The sequence below is a fragment of the Oryzias latipes genome, chromosome 19, assembly GCF_002234675.1.
Source record: "Oryzias latipes chromosome 19, ASM223467v1".
In the NCBI taxonomy this organism is placed as follows: Eukaryota; Metazoa; Chordata; class Actinopteri; order Beloniformes; family Adrianichthyidae; genus Oryzias; species Oryzias latipes.
This window is the reverse complement of record NC_019877.2, coordinates 20,071,415-20,094,091: the sequence shown is the minus strand read 5'-3', so window position 1 is coordinate 20,094,091 and position 22,677 is coordinate 20,071,415. Positions and strand designations below refer to the sequence as shown.

The window sequence follows — 22,677 nt, the reverse complement described above, 5'->3', positions numbered from 1 at the left end:
AATTCTAAATATATTAGAATAACTAACGTCCACTTTCATTTAGACAATATCATTAAAGAATCACACAGACTTGATCTTTGTTTGACTAACATATTTAATAGGTTTGAGAAAAGCACTCATTTATCTACAATTTTGGAAGAAAACAGACTTCTTTGTTGTTTTGAATAAATTAATACGAATATTTAAAGGGTGAAATATAATCTATTAATTCAGATGTTCCAAACCAAACTGTATTCCTTCGATAAAAGATTAGTTTTGTGCATTATAGGTAGAATTAATGACGGAAATGTAAATTCTAGTTAGATTGAGGTGTTTTATTTTGTAAAACTGAAACCGGAAGTTACAAACGTTCTGTGGTTGTCGGGATCTCTGGTCTCGTGCGGCGCTCGTACCTCTGTAGTTAGAATAAACGCTCGCGCTCGTCCTCTACATCAGGTGAGTGTGTTTTCCCGAAAACCGTTTTATTACGATTTCGGGTTTATTTCTGTTTAATTTTTATTTTATAAAAATTTGATTACAAACAGTAGAAAGTGACGAGTTTAAGCGCAGGGTTTTTTTTTACGCAGAACAGAAGAATCCAAATATCTGTAGAGCCGAAGGTTGAACTCAAAACGACTTAAAATCCACCGAAAAATGACAAAGCCTCACAGATGAATGCAACTTGAACGCTTTAATTTCCATAAATGATACTATTAATAAGTCTGTCCTGCGTTTTTAAAATAGATGTGCCCGAAAAAGATCAAAGCAAATTTTATTTAGAGATCTCTTCACGCAGGTCACTGTAGGACAAAGTTTTGGACAAGACACTATCCCATAATAAGTTTAGAAGCTTATTTTGACAAATAGTTCATCTTAATATTTCAGATTTTTAAAAAGTCAAATATATTTAAAAGAAAAATTATTGGCGAAAGCCTGAATAAAATAATAATAAATAATAAAAAATAAATTATGAAGAAACAAATTAATCAAGCAATAAATTAAAACATTTACAATTAAAACAAGTACAGTCCTAATTTATAGCTGCTAAAAGTATTATTTGGTGCTTTGGTGTCACTTTTTTATTTAGTTATTTTTTAAATATTTCGATTATTTTTATTGATATCATTTTATTGATAAGTTGGTTTTGAATGAGTTGACTCTTTATTTGAAGTATTTTCAGTCTTTAAGTGAAGTTGATAGTGTTGTGTAACCGCGGAGTTCTGTTTCTGACGTCTCCATGGGGGTGGGGGGCTCGTGGGGTGGGGGCCTCACAACCAAATGTGGAGTCCTGGTTTACATTGTGGCACGAGCTGCAGGGGCGCGCGGGCCTTGTTTATTGGCTGGCAGGCTGCCCGCCCTGCTCGTTTTAGATCATCTGTCAGCGCAGAGAGGCTCACTGGCATGTGCTGCCCAACCCCCCCCCCCCCCCCCCCCCACCAGTCCAGGTCCTGAGGACCCGATCAGAACCCCACAGGTGGGGAGGAGGAGCTGCTCCTGGGGGTGGAGGAGTCACAGTCAACAGGAGAACAGGAACTCATCTTCTGCTGGGACTTATGTCAAATCTGAAGTTGCTACAAAAACACAAGGCTTTGTGAAGATTTCTCCAACAGCAGCCCCTGCTTGAGTGGAAGCTTCCCTAAAGTCCTTATCAACCAACTGGAACGTCATTCCTAGAATGGGAAAAATAACAGATTAGGTCCAGGCTCCTGAGGGAGCAGACTTCCTGACCAGGAAAAAAAAACAGTTCAGAGGAAGAAAAAAACCAGTAAAAGTGGTGCTTAAACCTGCCTGTCTGCATTAAAGTCAGACTATTTAAAATGTTCTCAGTCTTTCCAGTGGCTACAAACTGCTGATTCTTAGAAAGACACAGAATTGGAAAATACAGAAAAATAGAAATAGATACAAAAAAAGAATTCAAAAAGTGGAAGGGAACAAAGAACAAAAAACATTTGGCTTCATTTTGCTTTGGATCTCCAAAATGGGCAATAAATATTATCTAAAAAAATGGGTAAAAGTATAACTTTAGTGTAAAGAGCTCAGCAGTTTGTTATAACAGCTAAATGCCTGGACCCGGTATAAATGAAGTCATAATAAAGTCCCCACTCCGATTGTAGTTTGATCTATTGTAAAATAGTTCCTAGTGGACTTTTAATTATGATTATGTTGTTTTGAGCCAAAATTAAATATCTGTGTTTTTTTCTTAGTCTTAGTCTTAGTTCATAGTTTCTGCAGAGCGGCAGCAGCTCATTAGAAATTGCGGTTGCATACTCTCTCTGGGCTGGCGCGGAGCAAGCCCCCTCCACTTCCCATCACCAAAATAAACAGATTAAGTTGGTTTAACAAAGATGGAATTTGCATTTTGAACAAGTTATTAGAAAAGGGGATTCTGCCTCAAAAATACAGGAAAAAGCTTTGTTGGAATATCAGGTGGTAGATATTATACGTTTTGGAACTGAATTTTGGTTTGAAAAAAAGTAGATTTTTTTAAATTCAACTCCTTAAGCCAAGCTTAAGACCACGCAGAAACCTGGAGATGAAGTCAGGAAGGAGACTCCTTCATGCTCGTGTTTCTTCTCTTATGTGCAGACCACCTGTTGCACCATTGATGAGCGTGGACTTACAGAGCCACTCACTGAAAACGGCGTTTTTGCTGTTTTTAACATCTTCTCGTGGCATTTTTCTGATGATGGAGGACTTGTACTAAAAGATTAACCTTAAACGTGTATCTTCATTCAAATCCTTGTGAATCAGCAGCAGATGACAGCATGTTGTTTGAAAAATAGCCTATTTGTGACGTAGAAAATATGCTGGGCGTTCCACAAGCTCCCTGCTCCGAGCTTTCAGTAAAGGGGAAGGGAAAGGGGGGCGGGGCTGCTTTTTACCAACGGACTGAGCCGCAACTAAGTGGTGAATTTCAAATGAACTCCTGCCGCTCTGCACAAACGATATCCTAGAAAATATCTCGGGTATTTTGATTTTGGCTAAAAACGGCGTAATCATAATTAAAAGGCCGGTGGGAATGCTTTGAAAAAAAGATCAAACGATGATCGGATTGGACTCTGAGTGCCTTAAAATATTCTCCTTATTAAAAATGAAAAAGTTTGACAGAAAATCTAAGCAACTTATGAGTGTTTTTAGTCAGAAGATTGACTCAAACTGAATCTTGCATGTCTTTCTTTCAGAAAGATGGACTGCAGCTCTCCTTAACACGAGTGTGGTTTGCATCACACTAAGAGCGCGCCGTGAGTCCTGCCAGAAAGTGAGCTCCCTTCATCAAACAGACCTAGCTGTCAAGGAGAATGGACCTGAGCTCCACCAACCAGAGAACGTCTTTGTCTCTGCTCCTGTAGCCGCAGCCGGGGCCGGGGGCTCGTTCACAGCATCACTCATGGCAGGGGTTCAGCAGCAGCCCGTTTGTCCCAAAAGCTTTCTGAGACTCTGAAGGGGCTGGAACGAGGAGCCTCACCTCCTGTAGGTCTGTGGTCCTGCAGTGATGGGGAAGGAGCAGGACCTGCTGGTGGCAGTGAAGAATGGAGATCTGCTACTGGCTCACAAGCTGCTCTCTAAAGTCAAGTGCAACAAAACCAGTGAGTACAAAGCCGACACTTTTGTAGTTCTTTGTTAGACAGTTTTCATCAGACTCCTCATGTCTGTGTTCATCTTTATGCTTGGAGACCCTTTATTGGAAAGAAATTGGAATATTTTCCCGTTTTTTCTGAAAATTTGTGCTGTTTTCTTGAGTTTGACATCCTGAACAGCAATGTGAACTTGAAGTCTTCGAAGAACCACTACACACACACACACACACACACGCACACACACCCCCACACCCACGCACACACACACACACACAAACTCCTGCTTAGATATAAGCTAAGTGGATTCGAACTGCATCACAACAGCAGCTAATCTCCTGAGCGCAGCCCCCTGTGCAGCCCTCGCGTGTCGCCCTGTGGGTTTTAGGGAACATTCTTTCCGAGCTCCATATCTGCATAGATTCCACGCCAGGCCACGAGCGCGCTCTCTGTACAGAACCATTGTTGCAGACGATAGTAGGCTTTTATCCAGACTTGGAGAAAGTTGAGGCCTCGACGTTGCCTCACTGTGTGCCGTTATCTGCTGTGTGCTTTCATCAAGGTGGAACAAAGCTGCAGCCGTAAAAAAAAAAAAGAAGCCTGTTATACACTATGCAGGAGCAGAGGATATTAAAAACAAATTCTGCTGGTTCATTCTGTGACTAAAGCCGAGCTGGAGGTCGGTGTAGGAAGTCCTGGTTTGTTCTCAGGTCAGGGTTATAAAGAGAAACATTGAGTGTTGTGTGTATGGCTCAGAGGCACACACACTGGGTAAATCATCTGTGATGCCCCCTTTTGAATTCCTAAAGACCCCCTCTGAGGAAAATTGTGATATTGTGGAATTTTTCTAAAGACGGAGGACATAAATAAAGAAAACTAAGGTCAAAATTACATTTATGTGTATTTCTTGATTCAAATAGTTATGAATCAGGAGCAGATGAAAAAATGACGTTAGACAAAGATCTTATGTGTGACATAGAAAATACGCTGGGCGGACAACAACTCCCTGCTCTGCTCCATTCTGACATTCTGATTAGGGGTGCAAGGGATCAGAAAACTGACTGTTCGGATCTTTGTTTTAACAAGATAAAACTACAATTCATTCTTTAAAAAGCTTCAAAACATAAAAAAAAAATAAATAGAGAATCTATCTGTCTGTCTGTCTGTCCGTCCGTCCGTCCATCCATCCATTGAGATGACTGTTGTTGGGAATTTTGGCTATATAAATAAAATTGAATTGAATCCATCCATCCATCCATCCATCCATCCATCCATCCATCCATCCATCCATCCATCCATCCATCCATCCATCCATCCATCCATCCATCCATCCATCCACCTATTTTTATCCGTCCATCCATCCATCCATCCATCCATCCATCCATCCATCCATCCATCCATCCATCCATCCATCCATCCATCCATCCATCCAAGACACCTGTATGTACAAAGTGCATGACTGTGTATTGCATCTTTGGAAAAAACAAAGTGTATTTAAAGAAAAAAGTAAGAGAAAAGGGGATGTCAGAATCTACAACTTTAAATTCTTTTACTGTCACCTCTTCTATTAAGCCCCTCCCACTGGAGACAAACAAAGCAGCAGCTTTCTCCTGCTGCTGTTGAATTCTTAAAATAAGGATCTCTGAACATTCGTGTCTTCCATAATATCAAGAAAAAGTTTTGACAGTAGCTCCTCCCACATGCGGCGGGACTGTCAGGTTTGTTGGACACGTCTCATACAGCAACTTTGACACATGTTATGACCAAGACGTTGTACGTGAATTTGACATGTGAACAGACAATTGTTTTAAATAATGCATATACTGCAGGGGGTGGGTGGGGTGATCCACAGTACATTTGCGTGCCGAACCGTGGCAAGTGACAGGGGGCGGCCGTGGAGTGCAGTGGTAGGGCAGTCCATCTCCAATCGTAATATTGCGGGTTCAATTCCCACCTTGCCCGCCCATGTGTCAAGACACTGAACCCCACCTTTCCGGTCTGGAAGGTTGGCGCGAGTGTTTGGTGGTTGTGCCGATGCAAATCGCAAACAATGTGCAAACAACGTCACCTCCAATTTAAGGGACATCGCCCAACCCTAGTTGAGCCGCCGTGAATGTGTGTGTGGATGGGTGAATGGGACTGCGACTGTAAAGCGCCTTGGACCTTCAAGGAAGGTAGAAAAGTGCTATATAACTATATATATACTATATAAGTATATAAATACATATATAGCCCTAACTCTGATGCATTCACTTATAGTAGTTGAAAGAATGTCAACACTGGTGCTAAAGGCCCAGCGTTTAAGGGTTAACTTGTGAGTTAAATGGAAATTTCTGCCTCCAAAGGTTTTTGGAGGAACTGCAGTAAATGGTTCCCTTTTGGTTTGCATCAAATTCAGAAGTGATGGAGGGGGTGTGAATTTTCAAAAACCACCTTAAAACGAAAGCAACTCAGGGAAAAGTTTGGTGGTAAACTTTAAAGGACGGACGAGTAAAAATTTCCTTCTGTTGTTGTGGACCTAGATTTAAGGGTTCAAAAGAAAAAAGAAATATTAGTTCTTGATCAAAAGAACTGGGGGCTAGGGATTACTGTGATAATCCTGGGGGTTTTATTCATAAATGTTTTGAAATGGTTTTTGTGGAAGAAAGTTAGCAGGACTGGCCTAAACTCATTTAAATCTTAGGGTAACAACCTACAAAAGACAGTACCAAAGTAAACAATAACTTGCATACAGTAAGAGCGTCAAACATGCATGTTATTGACGTGTAGGTTCTGAGAACTATAGAATAAACCTTGCTCCATAAAACACATTCTCCTTTAGGCACATTACTCAAGCTCTTAGAGCTTAAAAGGTTAGAGTTTGAAGGTTAATCCTCACTATAGACTCATAAGGCAAGGCAGGGCACATTGTGTACAAAGACAATTCAAAGAGATTTACATAAAATATCAAGAGAAACATCTGTGTCAGACTGGCGACCTGTCCAGGGTGTGCCCAGCCTTCGTCCACGAGTGGTTGGGATAGGCTCCAGCAGCCCCGTGACTCCAAAAGGGACAAATAGGATTTAGAGGATGAATGAATTAAAAGAAACTTTCAAAAGAAATTAAAGGAGTGATCATTAAAATAAAATAAAAATCTATAAAAGTTCAAATCTAATTCATCTAAATTAAATTTAAAGTAAGAGTGTGGATGTAAACCTTTGAATAAAAATGAATCAAGTGTAGCTGAGAACAGGTGGGTCTTTAAGTAAACTGATCTTCTGCTGATCTAAGGCATCCTGGAAGTAGGGATGGGTATCGTTAAGGTTTTAACAGTACTACTACTCTTAATGATACTGCTTATCAATCCGGTATTTTAACGATACTCTTATCGATACTTTTTGAGGACGAAAAATAAACAAATAAATAAATAACAAATTAAGAGCATAAAGTGTCTTATGTCCTCATTATGCAACAGCATTGCTTTTTTAACAAAACATTTGACTTTATACATGATAATGTTCCAATACAAACCTGGAATGCACGTGGATGTGCTAGACCAGGGGTCGGCAACCTGAACCTCTCAAAGAGCTATTTGGATCAGTTTCCCACTGAGATGAAAGCACAGGGAGCCGCAACACTAGGGGTGTCAGAAAAAATGTTTTTGCAGATACATCGTGATAGTTCATTTGGCAATACTTGTATTAATTCAAAATGCTGTCAGGATATTAATTTAATTATTTGTATTCTTTATGAGAGTGATGTTTCCTTTGATCTTTTTTCCATTTTCCACAACCTTACTTTTCCATCTGTCAAACACCCAGAGTTCAGATGAATGAGTTGATGAAAACAAATTCACTTTGATGCAGACTCCTTTCTCTTTATTTGTTTTTCTTTAAATCCAGTAAACCCAATAAATTATATTGATTTTATGGATGACAACTAGTTTTTATGAGGAAGCAGCTGTTAGTTTGTTCCGGGTCTGGAATCAAAAGCGGTGAGTCTAAGCCCCGCCCCCGCCTCTCTCCCGCATCACATGGTCATCATAGCAGCAAGGTGACAGGATAGTGGGGGCGCCCTGACGTAAATTTAATTCATTTTATGTGGAAATTGGTGGTTTTAGTCTAGGGGGATTTTTTGGCTCACGTGTCCCTACGAGATCACCTGATGCTGATGGTGTTGAACATGATAGTTATTTTACAAAAACACAGAGCAGCAGCATTTTGGACCGTTTAGCTCTTTCCACCATCGTATAACTTTGGTATCGTTCCTGTGTGCGCTTCCTTGTCTTGTCTTGTGTGCGCGCGCGCCGCGTACTGTCTGAACAACAGCCCCGCCCCCCATGCACACAAATAGTCAGACAGACCCTCTCGTCTTCAGCGAGAATAGCAAAATTACTATAATTATTAATTAAAGGAAAATTGACTGACTTGTACAGTTACATATGGCAGATAAAGTTTATATCTTGTGGGACACACACAAAAAAAGCGACTTCTCCGGCAGTAGCGATAGCAGAACCGTTGAGGTGAGATCGTAACGATACTGCGGTCTTGAAGAATATTGCCCTGGGGTTCGTTCAATTCCAGGGATCGGTACCCATCCCTACCTGGAAGTCTGTTCCAGATCTATGAAGTATAGAAGCCGAATGCAGCTTCTTCATGTTTGGTTTTAACTCAAGGAACTGACAAAAGACTGGATCCAGACGAGCAGAGAGGTCTGACCGGTACATACTGGGTCAGGAGGTCAATCATGTATTTTGGTGCTAAATCAGCTTCATAAACCAGGAACAGAACTTTAAAGTCTATCCTCTGGCAGACTGGACTGACTATCTTTTTATTGCTCCTTTGTGAAACCAGCCTTCGGTGGTCAAATGAAGAATTGGAACCTTTAGTATTTCCTGATTTGCTTCAGATTTAATCAGAGTACTATACATTTCAGAATTTTACCTTCAACATCAATGCCAAAAAGAATAAGATGTTCAGTTTTTTTTATCTGTTTTACATTAGATGACCTTCAGCTGTGTATCAAAAAAATTCTCAGGCTGATGAAGTCAAAAATGATGTCAAAGCTGCTGGGTTTTCCAGTTGGCTTTCATTTGAATTGGTCCTGACAGTATTAGATGCATTCATGGTCTTGTGTGCTTCAGGTGAACGTTTTACTAAAGTAGTATCTAGACTGGAAAATCGGTTGGTCCCACTCAGCTTAATTTGGTCTGAATTAAGTCTGGTTTGGTCTGTATTCAGACTGCCGTCAAGTAGACTTTCCTGTTCCGGACTAAGCTTTTTTTTTAAATAAAACTTTGGTGGTTTTTAAATGTGGTTTTCTAAAGATCTCTTTACTCAAAACTCGCTTTTTTAGTCCAGTTGAGGTATGCTGTAGGGAGGGTACTGGCGAGAAGACAGCTAAGAAGTGTTTATGAGATATAGATTGTCAGAAAAACAGTGAGAAGCATTGTGTATCATGTTATAAATTGTTTTAATAAGCCTGCATTTATTCAACCACATTTCAATGAGTTTCAGCAAATCAAATATGTCCAGGCTGAATACATCTAAAACACCCCTGTGTCCACATTAGATTTAGCCTGAAGTTTGTACATTTCTTAATAATCTGTGAAAGTGGTTGGTAAAGGTGTGATAGTACGGTCGCATCATGACCTGTGCAGAGTGATGTGGTCGTTTGTCATGTTGATGCTGCAGCTCGCAGTCTAGCTCTGTAGATCACCGGCTGTGTCTGGCCGCCTTCTGCTTACTGAAGCTCAGCAGTGAAGCCCGATCGATCGATCGATGGCTTTGCACCGACCTCCTTTGATGAGTTAAAGAACCAGCCAGCCCAAACATAAGCTGGACTCCATTGTCTTTCATTTAGATTTTCATTGTGTGTTCCAGTCAGAGTAGTTGGAATTTATGTTGGTGATCTTTGAGGAAACGTTGTTGAACCTCGTGATCACAGTTCAGTCCGTTTTATTGATGTTTTTTCAGTTTTCTGTAAAAAAACAACACTTTGGAGTTGAAACATGACCAGAGAATCAAATGGTTGCAGTTCACTCTGATAGTGGACTGAGCGATTGGGTTTAGACTTAATGTTATTCAAATCAATATTAATTCACTTTTTAAATTTCTATCCTAAAACAAGTTTTGCTTGTACATAAAAACCTTTTTACGCACCAAAGCTTTACAGTCAAGAAATGCTACTCTACTTAAAGACGTGAAAATGTTTTTGCCGTTTTTGAATGGTTTTCTCATGATGGATGACATTAATAAAGAAATTCAGCTCCAAACTGCATTCCTGAGTCTTTCTTTATTCAAATCATTATGAATTAGGAACAGACTAAAAATACAGTTGTAGAAGGAGCTTATTTGTAACATAGAAAATACGCCAGGTGTGCTTTAAACATAGATGAAAGATGATCGGAGAGGAACTTTTAACTACAGAAATCTGCATTTGGAGGCTTTACTTTGTTGTAAATATTTTCCTTTGTAAAGAAAATGCTTTCCTGGATGAGTAAGTGCAAACAACAACATTTTGCCTTGGATGCACTTAAAATCCGTGACTGAATAACAGCCTTTATTTTGTCTGGACACGATTAGTAACACAAATTTGCGTGATTGTTTACTTGGTTTTTTAGGACTGTGCGGATCAGCATTTCTGCATTCTAAAGCCGCCTCCGCCAGTGCATAGACCGTGCCAAAGCCGCTACTTGGAGACACCGTTCTCCCGGAAGACACTGTTCTCTTGAGTCCGGCAGCTCGCTCACGCAGAGCAGCCGTACAGACTGCAGTCTGAAGCCTCACCGTAACAAATGACCTTCCCCTGCCCGCAAACACAAAGCTACGAGTCCGGCTCCTCTGCTCAGAGACTCAGTCGGCCAATCCTGTTTGCGCCTCAGAGCCTCCTCTGGAGGGCCACACCATCTGCATGACTTAAAAGCCAGACCAGTGTGACCCACAATCGGAATGAATCGTTTACATGCACAACAATCAAATCAACTATTGGCCTAACCCACCTATCTGGATCGGAAGGATACTTTGATCCAAAAGAGTCTGATGGGGGCAGAGTATTCTGAACGGCGTATTTACATGACGCATTTTTATTTTGATCAGGCGTTCATACTGATTACCCGTGTAAACGCAGCTAGAGAAATGATTAAACCTCAAAAGCAGTGTTTTTCAACCTTTTTTCAGCCAATGCACACTTTTTCCTTGACTAAAATCCTGCGGCACAACAGCATCCAAAAATGGAAAAAAAGGAGACTCCACAGTCTGTATTGATCTACAGTCCCTCCAAGATCTTACCTGCATTTTTTGTAATAATCGAGGCAGAAAAAGCAGGAGGTTGCAGCTGTTTACATATACATTTTCAAATGACAATTTTTTCAAACGCAATGCATTGTGGTCTATATTCACCAGTCTAGTGAGCATCAATGGAGACTGGTTTCTGGCAGAAACTTTTGGCACTGGATTTCAGAATTTTAAATTTGAACTCCCCAACAAAAATGAGTTACGCAACCCAATGACTCTGAATAATGTTTGCAAACATTTACATTGGAAATGAATTTGTATTTTGATTTGAATGAAAGGATCTTAGACTACCTTCAGACTATCTATCTTTTGGACTTTTGGAGCGAAGAGAATGGAATGGCATGTTTGAAAAACCATTTCATTTTTTTGAGCTTTTATATTAGAAAAAATCCACTACTGGAGTCATTTGCTTTTTTCTGTTGTTGCAAACAACGTTCTTTGATCTGATTTATTTCTGACATGTTTGTTCAAGGACTGTGCTGCTGTAACCTGCATCCGTTCAGGTTAAAAACTATGTTTCCAGTTGCATCATAGTCATCTCTGCAGTTATTATCCAATAGGAGACTTTTCCCCATTTGACTAATTTCAGTCTGGTGCCTTTTTTGGATGGTTAGTGAATCAGCACCTTCCTGGTTCTGATCCATTAGCTTTGCATTTTTTGCTATAGCTTAATGTTAATCCATAGCATATAGTCCTATATTTTAAATAACTGGGTATACATTTTTTTAATACCACATTTGCCATTTTCAGTTCTGGTGAAGCTGAATGTGAACATCTAACAACAAAGCTTGCTGGGAGGTGCAAAAACAGACATGCAGCGTCCCAACGGGATTTTCTGCAGCTCTGAGTCTGACTTTGATGGACAAGAAGCTGAGATGGGCGGTTTCTTCTTTAATCAGCCTCTATCCGGTCTCTGCTGACATAAGGTGCGCTGCTCACTCCAAATGAGTGGACCTACAGATGCCTTTTGCTCAGCTGGTGCATGCATCGCGTGGGTCGGACACACAGATGTCCACAGTGGTCTCACACAATCACTTGTGGTCACTGATCACACTACAGCTTCTTCAAAGTGACATTTTGGCTTCTCTGTTTGAAAAAATGCTGGATTTTTTTGAGCATGCAGCTCCACCCTCTCCTCTGAATGAAAACTGGGTCTCACAGTCACATTTGACTGTGTCAGGGCTTCAGTCCATACATTAATTATTAGCAGCGTTGAAAAAACTTTTGTCTTTTTGCCTAAAGACACTGACTATGACAGTTTGGGCTAAACCTGTTGGAAAAATCTAGATATTAAAGAACAGAAGTGTGGAATATGTTTGTTAATACTTGTTGTAATGACACAATCTTTTTAGTTTGATCATCAGTTCAGACCTTTGTCGAAGATGCAGCATGTAAAACATTCCACCTTAGTTTTTGGGACTTTTACATTTAATCTAAATTTTAAAAAAGTATCTGATTACAAGCAGAGCATGGATTATCCTCACTGTCTTCTGGTTAGATAGTATCACCTCTTTAGACCAGACAATGGTGGACATGTGCAATTTTTTTGGAAGTCTTATTCCAGTGGCTATTTAAATTGGATCTCTATCTGGTTATAGTTTAAATCTTGATGGTGAAAGGTTTGCCAATGTGTGAAGACAATAGATAGACAATAGGGTATAATGTACAACTAACTATACATAAAAGTCTTTCTGCAATTGACTAGATCCATACTTCCAACAGCATGGCTCTGATTCTTTCCCCTATTGTATTTGAACAGCAGTTTTACTGGGTCACTTTTTTTTCTTAAATTCCTGTCTATTTGCTGCTGTCTGTCGCTAAAAGGGAGAGGGGGCTGCAGTGCATGTATTGCAGGATGAAACGTTTTTTGTGGATGCACTGAGCATTCTCAGTGTTTCAACTCCAAATGTTTTAGAACCAGTCACAAAGGACACCGTCCATCCTGTTGGAGGTTTACTTTTTTACTACGTTAAACCCCTTTCAGTGTCAAAAGCATAATGTAGTTGCTTAGAAACACTACACTACCCATGGCCACACTGTTCAACCCAGATTTTGTTTATCTAAGTTTTTTTACATATGTGAACAGGTAAAATATCAATCACATAAATATGTATTTATGATGGGTAATAGAGGCTTTTTGGGGGGAGAAATTAACTCATGTTCATTAAATTCTTAGATAACTACCGTTTTCCATCCATCCATCCATCCATCCATCCATCCATCCATCCATCCATCTATGCGTCCATCCATCCATCCATCCATCCATCCATCCATCCATCCATCCATCCATCCATCCATCCATCCATGGAGCCATTCATCCATCCATTGTTATCCATTGTTTTGTATTGTTACTGCTGCATAAATTATAAAGTTTATCACATATCTGTAATATCTGGAATAAAGTAAAGCAGCACACTGGGTTTTTTATCATGAGTGCAGTTTCTTGGTAAACCGTAATTATTGCTTAAGGCATTGCACATATGTGGAGTAGAATGCTAAACTGGAAATAGCTACACATTCTTACAATTTGTTTGTTTATACTTTCAGGATTAGATGCCGAATTGAACTTTGCATAGAGCCAAGCTAGCTGCTTAATGCCGCATTAAATTAGTGGCACTAGGCTAACCGCACACAGCTTCCTGCTCTGCTCTTTTCCAGAACCCCCCACCCCCATCCTCACACTAACAAAGGACAGCCCATCTGGTCTAATTTCAAGAGTAGAAGTCTGCTATCTCTATGTGTGGTATCTCTATGAAACATAAGGCATCATTTCAGTTTAATCACCCGTAGAACTGTTTGTATGTTGTTGCAGAGTGTTGTATTTGGCCTATTAGCTGAAGGACTATCTGGGCTAATCAGTCTTCCACTTCATTTATGAGACAGCTGGGTGGAAGACTGGTCGACTCTGAACGGCTTTGGTGTTCACCTGCTCTGTGCCACACATGTACACGAACACACACACATGCACACACAGACACTAATCCTGAACCTTCTCCTCCCATGACAGATGGGTTAGCCTGTCTAAGATTGCTAAGGAATTTACCAAAGGAATTACTGACTGTGTGTGTTTGTTTTTTTGCGACTGACTGCACAGTTTAATCCAGCATGACCAACCTTTTATTTCTGGCTTTAGGCTGCACATAGTTGGGTGGCAAACTCATCTTCATTAAAGTTCTTTTGGCAGCTCTCTTCTTTTTGTTTTTGAAGCAGCAGAAGTCAGTTGGATGCATGATTGCGGTTCGTCCTGCCCCTGCATGCCCAGCACACGTCCTCTTGTTTTTGGATCTCTGCACATGATTAAACCGAAGAAAAGTAAACAAGTTTGCTCTGAAACCTAAATGAGGAATTTAGCAATAATTAGAATCAGCAGGGGAAGCTGCTGTTGTGTAATTTCTGTTTTTATGCATTTATTTACATTTCATCTCTTTGCTGTTTTGAATATGAGGTCTTGACTTTGGTGTGTAAACACTACAGTGGTTCTGAAAGGCTTAGGATGAGGTGTCAAGTGAAAAAAACAGAAATCACTGCAGTTCTGTAATGAGGTGAGACATTTCAGTATTTCATAATTGGCATTAGCTTGTTCTAAACAGCCAAACGCTTTTTATTTCATTTAAAACGTTCTCTGATGTCTGGAAAAGAGTTATCTAATGCTATGTTTATTTTATCTGCTTTTTAAACAATACTATCTGTCAAAACCAATTCCTTTTCGATACCAGTGTGCTTATAAATGTATGACAAATTATGAATTGGAACCAATCTGTGATTTTAAGAATTAAAAACCTAATGAAGATGCACATTTGACTAAGACTATTTACAATGCTTTGTGGTCTATATTCACCAATCCACTGAGCATTGATGCACGCTGGTTTTTCACTGAGACTTGTGGGAAATTTCGAGGGCACTCGATTTTGGAATTGTAGATTACGGCAGCACTACTAAATGGTGCACTAAGGAGTGAAAGTTTTCGGCTACAACCTTAGTTTAATATGTGATAACAGCTTAGTATGAAGTGACATCATTGCTTAACTCATGGAGGAAGGTTTAGATGTCTTTCTTTGTGGCGTTGGTTAAATCACCACACAGCAGTTCATTAGCTGAAAGAGGTCAGTGTCCAAAGCAGCTGATGTTTCAATCAATTTGGCTATTAGACTTTATCAGCATCAGTGGAAAATGGCCTGAAGGCTCTGCCATTGTGACAATGATCAGACTAGAGTTGGTAGTTGAAGCACAGGCAGCCAGGTGCTGCTGGGCCAACCCGAGACAGGAAGCAGCTTTGCTTCTGTTTTTTTGTCCTCAAATCTCTATTAAATCTAAAACTGTTGGTGGGCAGGGCTGCACATTGGTTTAATGGAGGGCAAAAGCGTTAGTGCTCCGTTGTTCTCCTCTGTCTGGGAATATTTGCAGAATTTGACATTTGAAGCTTTAAATTTTGTCATTTAAAGCTTCTTTAAATGACTGTTGCACACAAAATTAGTTGTAAATTCTTTTCATTGCATTACACGCTGCAGTCTGAGGGCAGTCTACCGTTGGCTTTTCTAGATTTGGGGTCAACATATTGCCCTATCTTCTAACTTCCACATTTTTGAGTATTTTTCCAAACAAGAACCTATTCAAAATTGAGCAAAAACATAAAACTTCTTATCTTTTATCTTTAAAGACTACAGATATTCAACAAAAGTTGAAAGCCAACCCTTTTTATTTGATTTAAAAAGATGTTTCCCAAATGTGTTAGAAATATCCCAAATTCAAACAATAATTATTCTCTCCCCCTATAATTAATCTCCCCCTCATTTTACTGTAACGTTTATTGCAAAAATGTTTTTAAAAAAACCCTCTAACTTCTCTAGTCCTACCTAACAGACAATAGCTTCTGGGAACCTTTACAGTTTGTTTTTGTCCCCACCGCAGCCTTAAAACTACAATCATAAAAAACAAACAAATCAATGTCCACCTCATGACAGATGACTTTGGTTTATTAACTATCCTCATCCTACTGGATTGAAATGTTTAAATATAAAACAACATTTCTTTCTTCTCCATAAACTTTCTTCCACTGGCCTTTCATGCTCTCCCCCTAAATTCCTAAATCTGTTTAAATATCAACTTTTTGGCCAAAGTCAGTTTATTCAAGCCTTCCTATCCAAACCCTCCCGGGATGTTTCTGGTGTACACAAGAGTTTTGTCCTAGGGCCTTAGCTTTTTGTTACATACCTCCTCTGCAATATTTTCCCTAAATAAAATATAATATTCTATTGCTTTGCAGATGACACCCATCTCTACTTATCCAGAGAAGCCAATTCATTTATCTTGCCTTCTTTTACTTTTTCAAAATCAAATACTGGTTCACCTCAAATTTCCTTAAACATCAACAAAACAGAAATTCTTGTCATGGGCAAATGGTCCATCCTATCAAAAATGGATCGTTTTTCTTTCCCCATAGACAAACACTTTATGTTATTCCCTCCTCCCAGGCAAAGAGTCCAGATGTGATCATTTGACAGCTCTCTATCATTTCCCTGCTATATTAAAAATCTCCTTTAGTCATTATATCTTCCATCCCTAGCTGCTTATGAGATATACGTAGACAGAAATTTGAATGTTTTTGCTGTAAATCAAAGTATTGTTCACAGCCGTGTTTTTGAATGACTTATCACATGATTTGGTATATTTGCATAGTTATGATTGAATGGAAACAGCTAAATTAAGTATTTTCAACATTTCTAGAATTGTTTTTGTGCATTTGTGTGATGGAAACACAGACAGTATTCAGCTTTCCCTTTATACAGTCAATAACGCAGGCTTGGGAGAATTGTACGAGCCGTTGAGGGCGAAACATTCCAACATTTGAACACTAACGGTAATTTTGCATTTGTTAACCTTTATTCTTATTTTTGGAGTTTTTCACTCCTTGTTCATCCGCGCTGAGTCAGAGAGGCACGGGAAAATCTTTGTTGTTTTTCTTAAAAATGCTTTTCAAAGAATTTCAAAATAAGAAGGTAAAGGCCTTCACAGACGGCGTGGATGAAGCCCACTGCCATTGGCTGCCCAAAATCTGTCAATCTAACGCCTCAGATGTTAGACGTCAGACCCACGTGCTTGGTCAGTTAATAACTTAAAAAACTTGTGATAAAGAAAAATTATCTTTAAAAAAATAATATAAAAAAGAAGATATTAGCAAGGAGGCATCAAAGCAAGAATGCTCATTCTGACAAATAAAATGACTAAGAATTCTGAATAGAAGGTTATGGGATTTTGGCTGCTTTCTATTTGGGAAGACGAGAGTGGAGGGGTTGAGTTGTACTTGGTTTTTACAGTGTAAGGTTCGTCTCTTCACCATTAATGAGGTGGGGGTGGGCAGCTTCATCTGCCCTGCTGCCAGACTCTGGAACGCTCTTCATCCCCTCATCTGAAACACAGTCCTTATCGCTTTTCAAGTCCAGCTTACAAAGCCATTCATTTCAATCTGTTTATCAGTCATGAAGGATGAAGTTATCACACTAATAGTCCAAACTCAAATCTACATGCTTTTTAATCCAAACTCTGATTACTTATTTGGTAGATTAACAAGTTAATACTAAGGAGAGGAAATTAGGATGAAATTTGAGGGCACAATTTGTCACTAAAACAATAGTGTTCTTAAGTTTCATTTAGTAAATTTCACCTTGAAGTATATGGGAGCTATGCCAACATGTTCCTAGCGTTCAGAGAACACATTAAGCATCATTGCATAAACATTTTCATAGAAAGCATAGACGATTACTTGTATTTTGGAAATGTTATTGAATCTACAATTCATCTTAGTGTTTGTGAAAGGATTTAGGAGATTTGGTTTTAATCTGTGTGTGTCTTCGGGGGGAAGGTCCATGGTTTCTTTATTTTCTTTTATCACAAGACATAAGATGGGCGTACGGTTTTATTCATGTCCCTCTTCCACTGTGTAAAATTGTTCTTTTATTTTTCTGGTTTTACCGTCATTCCAATGTTTCTTCATATTTAATATCATGCCTATAAATACTGATGGTAAAAATAACTAAAACCAAACTGTTGCACAGCAATACTATCATCTGAGTGTGTAAAACTGCTTTGTAAACATCTGGTTAAGTCCGTTTTTGCAGAGATGTTTCACATTCTGTAAGTGTAGCTTTTTAGCTGGTGTAAAGAGCTAAAATTATAAAAGCTATGAATTATAAACACATTTGTATATTCTTTCTGATCCTCCAGCTTACACGCCAATCAAATGACCACTAGAGGCAGGTTGCTGATGGGGGCGATTTACCATTGACTCCCATTTTAAAAAGTCTGGTATTCCCCCCCAAAAAATCAGATTCATAGTCAAGTGTTATATTTATGATGAAATTTATTTAACTTCCATTTTTTGCAACTATGGCGGTGGGTTTGTGAATCTGTTCCTCTTTTTGTTATTAAGGAGATTCATTTTATTTTGGCAGCCATTTGACATTCTACAGTAACACAACCATTTATGCAATTAATGTGATTCCAGCAGATTCTAAAGCAGGGAAGAGCAGCTTTACACTGATATGAAACAGTAATCACCAGCTAAAAATCAATAATCAATCATTACTAAGCACAGGATTTTGTTACTTGAAAAGAATCTATCTGATCAGAACTGGATTACAAAAACTGTAAAACTATCAAATGAATGAACTCAGTAGGGGTGGGATTATATAAGAACGCTTTTCCCACTCCTTTTCAAGCAATAAATCAAGCTCCACTTGACTTTAGTTAATGATCACTGGTTTAATTAAGCAAATGTGACTTAAATGAAATTTTTTTTTATTTTCTGTTTTTTTAATCTATGCATTTTATCATTTCTGTAATAAGTTTGACAATTGTGTGTAAATTCTTTATTGCTTTGATTACAATGCTTGACATAAATCAATCAATAAATAAAATAAATCAAAAAACTTCAACGCTTCATTTTGGTCGTTCAGATGAATCTACAATTCATGACAACAGAAATAAAATGTCATGTTTGAATATGTCCATGTTTTCAGATAGCCCCACTTTAAACATGCAATTAGCTTTTATAAGCAGCATATTTCGTTAAACGTTTCCATGTCCTGCAGTGTGTACAAATATGACCCTTTACTTGGACACGCCTTCTTTGTCACAGCCGCTGCTGATGAAGTTTCTGATTGTATGCGATGGTAGAAGAGCGGCTATTTTGCCAGTAGGATAACAGGAAACACATTTTCAGGATAGAACGCACAGCTGATGACACCAAAATGTTTTGTAAAAACGACATACACTCTGTGTTGTCCATTTAGTATTTGGTACTTGTAGTTTTGAAATGGTAGAGCGTCAGGTCTCATAGTTAAAGCAGGAGCATGCTCAGATGAGAGGAGGGGCTGCACAGAGTAAACAGATGATTTGAATGGAATGCAAAGTGTTTGGTCCTTGGGGTGCAGACTGGAGAACATGTTACATAATCCAGAACCTGCAGGTGTGTTTACGCCGCTCTAATCGCCGTGTTTGGTGGAGGCAAGTAAACTGATGCAGCCTGGCTGGTTCCCATGTGAACATCGATGCAGCACAACCCATCATGTCTTTCATTTCCACATTGGCTTATTGTCAGCTTGTACTGAGTGAGTCTGACCTAGTTGCCAGTTGCACCCTGGGAGATTGCTCTCTTTATTTTCAACAATGGTGAAAATATTTAGATAATGCTGCCTGGAACTATTTTGATGTTGAGGATTTTTTTTCCGAGACCCACTTCCAGCAGAGGCTCCACGATGGTGAATTAATGAAGGAAAGTGTGTCACTTAGAAAGTTGCCTGTATGCCTTTGGGTGTGCCACGTCCTTCTTTAGGAAACAAGGAAACAGTTCTGTTGGTTTTTATTTTGATAAACTGAGACACAAATCAAGTGTTTTGATTTTGATTAGTGTTTTCATGTATCGTCTTCCTGTAAAACCTGGAGCTGGAAAAGCAGGAAAACTCATCTTATTTTGCTTTAAGTGCATTAAAATACATTACCCAGCAGCACATTTGGCCACATCCGAAAATACCCTGCTTCATAAACACATTTCCATTTTTTTGAGGCTCAAATATCCAATTAAGCCCACAAAAAAACAATTATTACACCAGAAATACACAGAAAAAAAATCTGATGTTGAAGCAAGTGGTTGTGGAAGATTTTAATTCCAAATGGCAAACCAATTAGTTTGCTTTTGCAATTTAAACAACCATCTTATAACTGGCAAATGTCTTAACATTTGATTTCATGAAGCTGAAATATATCACATTACATTTTTTTTTTGTCATTTTAATAAAAACATGAGTTCCTTTCATTTTCAGTAGTTTTTTTTGTTCTGTTAACATCCTTGATGGTTAACTATAATCAAAACTAACTAAAGAAAGGCACCAGCACCAGTTTACCAAAGACAAAAGGTGAATTCAGCAGCACATTCCCAAATGCAGACTTCTACCAGAGGAGGGAAAGCAATAACCTGTCTTTTCAGTCAAACAATAAATGCTCCTGGATGAGTTTTCAGGTATATAAATACAAGTGTGACTTTCATTGCAGAAAGCTGCTGTAGTTTAATGAAATCTTAGGTCTGGGATGGTGCCAATCAACGAACCACCTAAATACAGGAGTACCAAAGCGGATTAAACCAAACTTCCTTTTTTTTTTAACAAATTCAATCAAAAACAATAATCTAAAATTGAAAACATGCATAACTTGACAGACTTAAGCAGGATTCCAGTCATTCATGACACAACTAAACAGAAAACAATGGTTTCTGACAGGAAACCACTGAAAACGCAGACTTTAAAGCTGTGTTAACCTCCAAGGCAATTCAACGTTAAGTCAAAGTACAGACGCAGTGAAAGGTCCTGCACAGCGCTTTCAGCCTATAAAATAAAGGTCAGCTGTAGCTCCTCCCACGCACGTCTGGAGCTTCAGGTTTATAAACATGCTTTTGGACAATTTGATTCACATCAAAATAAAGACGGCAGACACAAATCTGAGGCACAAATTGCATTCAGCTTGAACGCAGATGTAATACCAACATGGGGTCATTTTTAACAGCTGAGGCAATAACTGGAAGCTGCTGGGATTATGGGAGGAAGACAGAGAGAAATCCAAACAACCTTCTAAGACACTTAAACTAAAAACATATAAAACACAAGTAAAACCTACAGAAACCATTTAAATCCACTATTCAAACAAATAGTTACCTCTTTACAATACAATTTAAGAATCTTTTCTGAAGACTAAAGGGTTGAATTTTTAATGTATATTTTGCAGAATGAATGTTAAATTGCTAGTTAAATAGAGTGGGGCAAAAAAAAAATTTAATCAGTCATCAATTGTGCAAGTTCTCCTACTTAAAAAGATTAGAGGGAGGCCTGTAATTTTTCTCAACCTCAACAATACCTCAACAATAATAGACAAAATGAGAAAAAAAATCCAGAAAATCACATTGTCTAATTTTTTAAAGAATTCATTTGTAAATAACGGGGAAAAATAAGAATTTGATCAATATCAAATGTTCAACTCAATACTTTGTTCGCAATGACAGCAGTCAAACCTTTTCTGGAAGTCTTCACAAGGTTTTCACAAACTGTTGCTGGTATTTTGGCCCGTTCCTCCATGCAGATCACCTCTAGAGCAGTGATGTTTTGGGGCTGTCCTTGGGCAACACAGACCTTCAACTGCCCCTAAGATTTTCTTTGGGGTTGAGACCTGGAGACTGGCTAGCTGACCTTGATATGGCTGACCTTGCAATGCTTCTTACAAAGCCACTCCTTCGTTACCTGGGCAACGTGTTTGGGATCGTTGTCATGCTGAAAGACCCAGCCATGTTTCATCTTCAATGCCCTTGTCGATGGATGGAGGTTTTCACTCAAAATCTGACCATACATGGTCCCATTCAGTCTTCCCTTAAATGGATCAGTCATCCTGGTCCCTTTGCTGAAAAACAGCCCAAAAGCATGATGTGTCCACCCCATGCTTTACAGTAGGTATGGTGTTCTTTGAAAACTCAGCATTCTTTCTCCTCCAAACACGACGAGTAGATTTCTTACCAAAAGGTTCTATTTCGGTTTCATCTGACCATAGGACATTCTCCCAATCCTCTTCTGGATCATCCAAATGCTCTCTAGCAGACTGTAGACTGGCCATCACATGGACTGGCTTTACCAGGGGGGACACTTCTGGCACTGCAGGGTTTGAGTCCCTGGCAGCATAGTGTGTCACTGATGGTAGCCTTTGTTACTTTGGTCCCAGCTCTCTGCAGGTCATTCACTAGGTCCCCCGTGTGGTTCTGGGATTTTTGCTCACCATTCTTGTGATCATTTTGACCCCACGGGGTGAGATTTTGTGTGTAGCCCCACATGGAGGGAGATAATCAGTGGTCTTGTATGTCTTCCATTTCCTAATATTTGCTCCCACAGTTTATTTCTTCACACCAAGCTGTTTACCTATTGCAGATTCAGTCTTCCCAGCCTGGTGCAGATCAACAATTTGGTTTCTGGTGTCCTTAGACAGCTCTTTGGTCTTGGCAATAGTGGAGTTTTGAGTGTGACTGTTTGAGGTTATGGACAGGTGTCTTTTATATAGATAACCAATTCAAACAGGTGCCGTTAACGCAGGAAATACAGGAGATCCTATTACAGAAGAAGTTACAGGTCTATGAGAGCCAGAAATATAGCGACTCGTCGCATTTCGGGCAGACACTCTGCAGAATTACAGGTTACTCCCCTAGGGCGGGTCAGTCAATTAACTCACCTGCTTAGCGTCCTATTTAAGTCAGGTGTACAATTGTTCATTCTCTCTTACCTTCAGCGCTCATTCTTTGCCCCTCCCTCCTCCCCGGCTTCCAC

The 22,677-nt window shown here is 39.2% G+C and overlaps 1 protein-coding gene across 8 annotated transcripts in view; it reads left to right on the top strand.

The window, feature by feature from the left end:
* The first annotated feature begins 347 nt into the window (after positions 1-347).
* Positions 348-22,677, top strand: part of LOC101167247 (caskin-2) — a 76,939-nt gene continuing 54,609 nt past the window's right edge. For 5 of the 8 annotated variants that reach the window (XM_023949355.1, XM_023949358.1, XM_023949357.1 and 2 more), the window contains exons 1-2: positions 348-435; positions 1,420-3,566. In XM_023949355.1, the coding sequence (XP_023805123.1) occupies positions 3,473-3,566 (94 nt within the window). In that variant the 5' untranslated portion in view covers positions 348-435; positions 1,420-3,472. The remainder of the gene's footprint in view (positions 436-1,419; positions 3,567-22,677) is intronic. The other 3 variants (XM_023949354.1, XM_020711987.2, XM_020711986.2) reach the window with 3 other exon arrangements.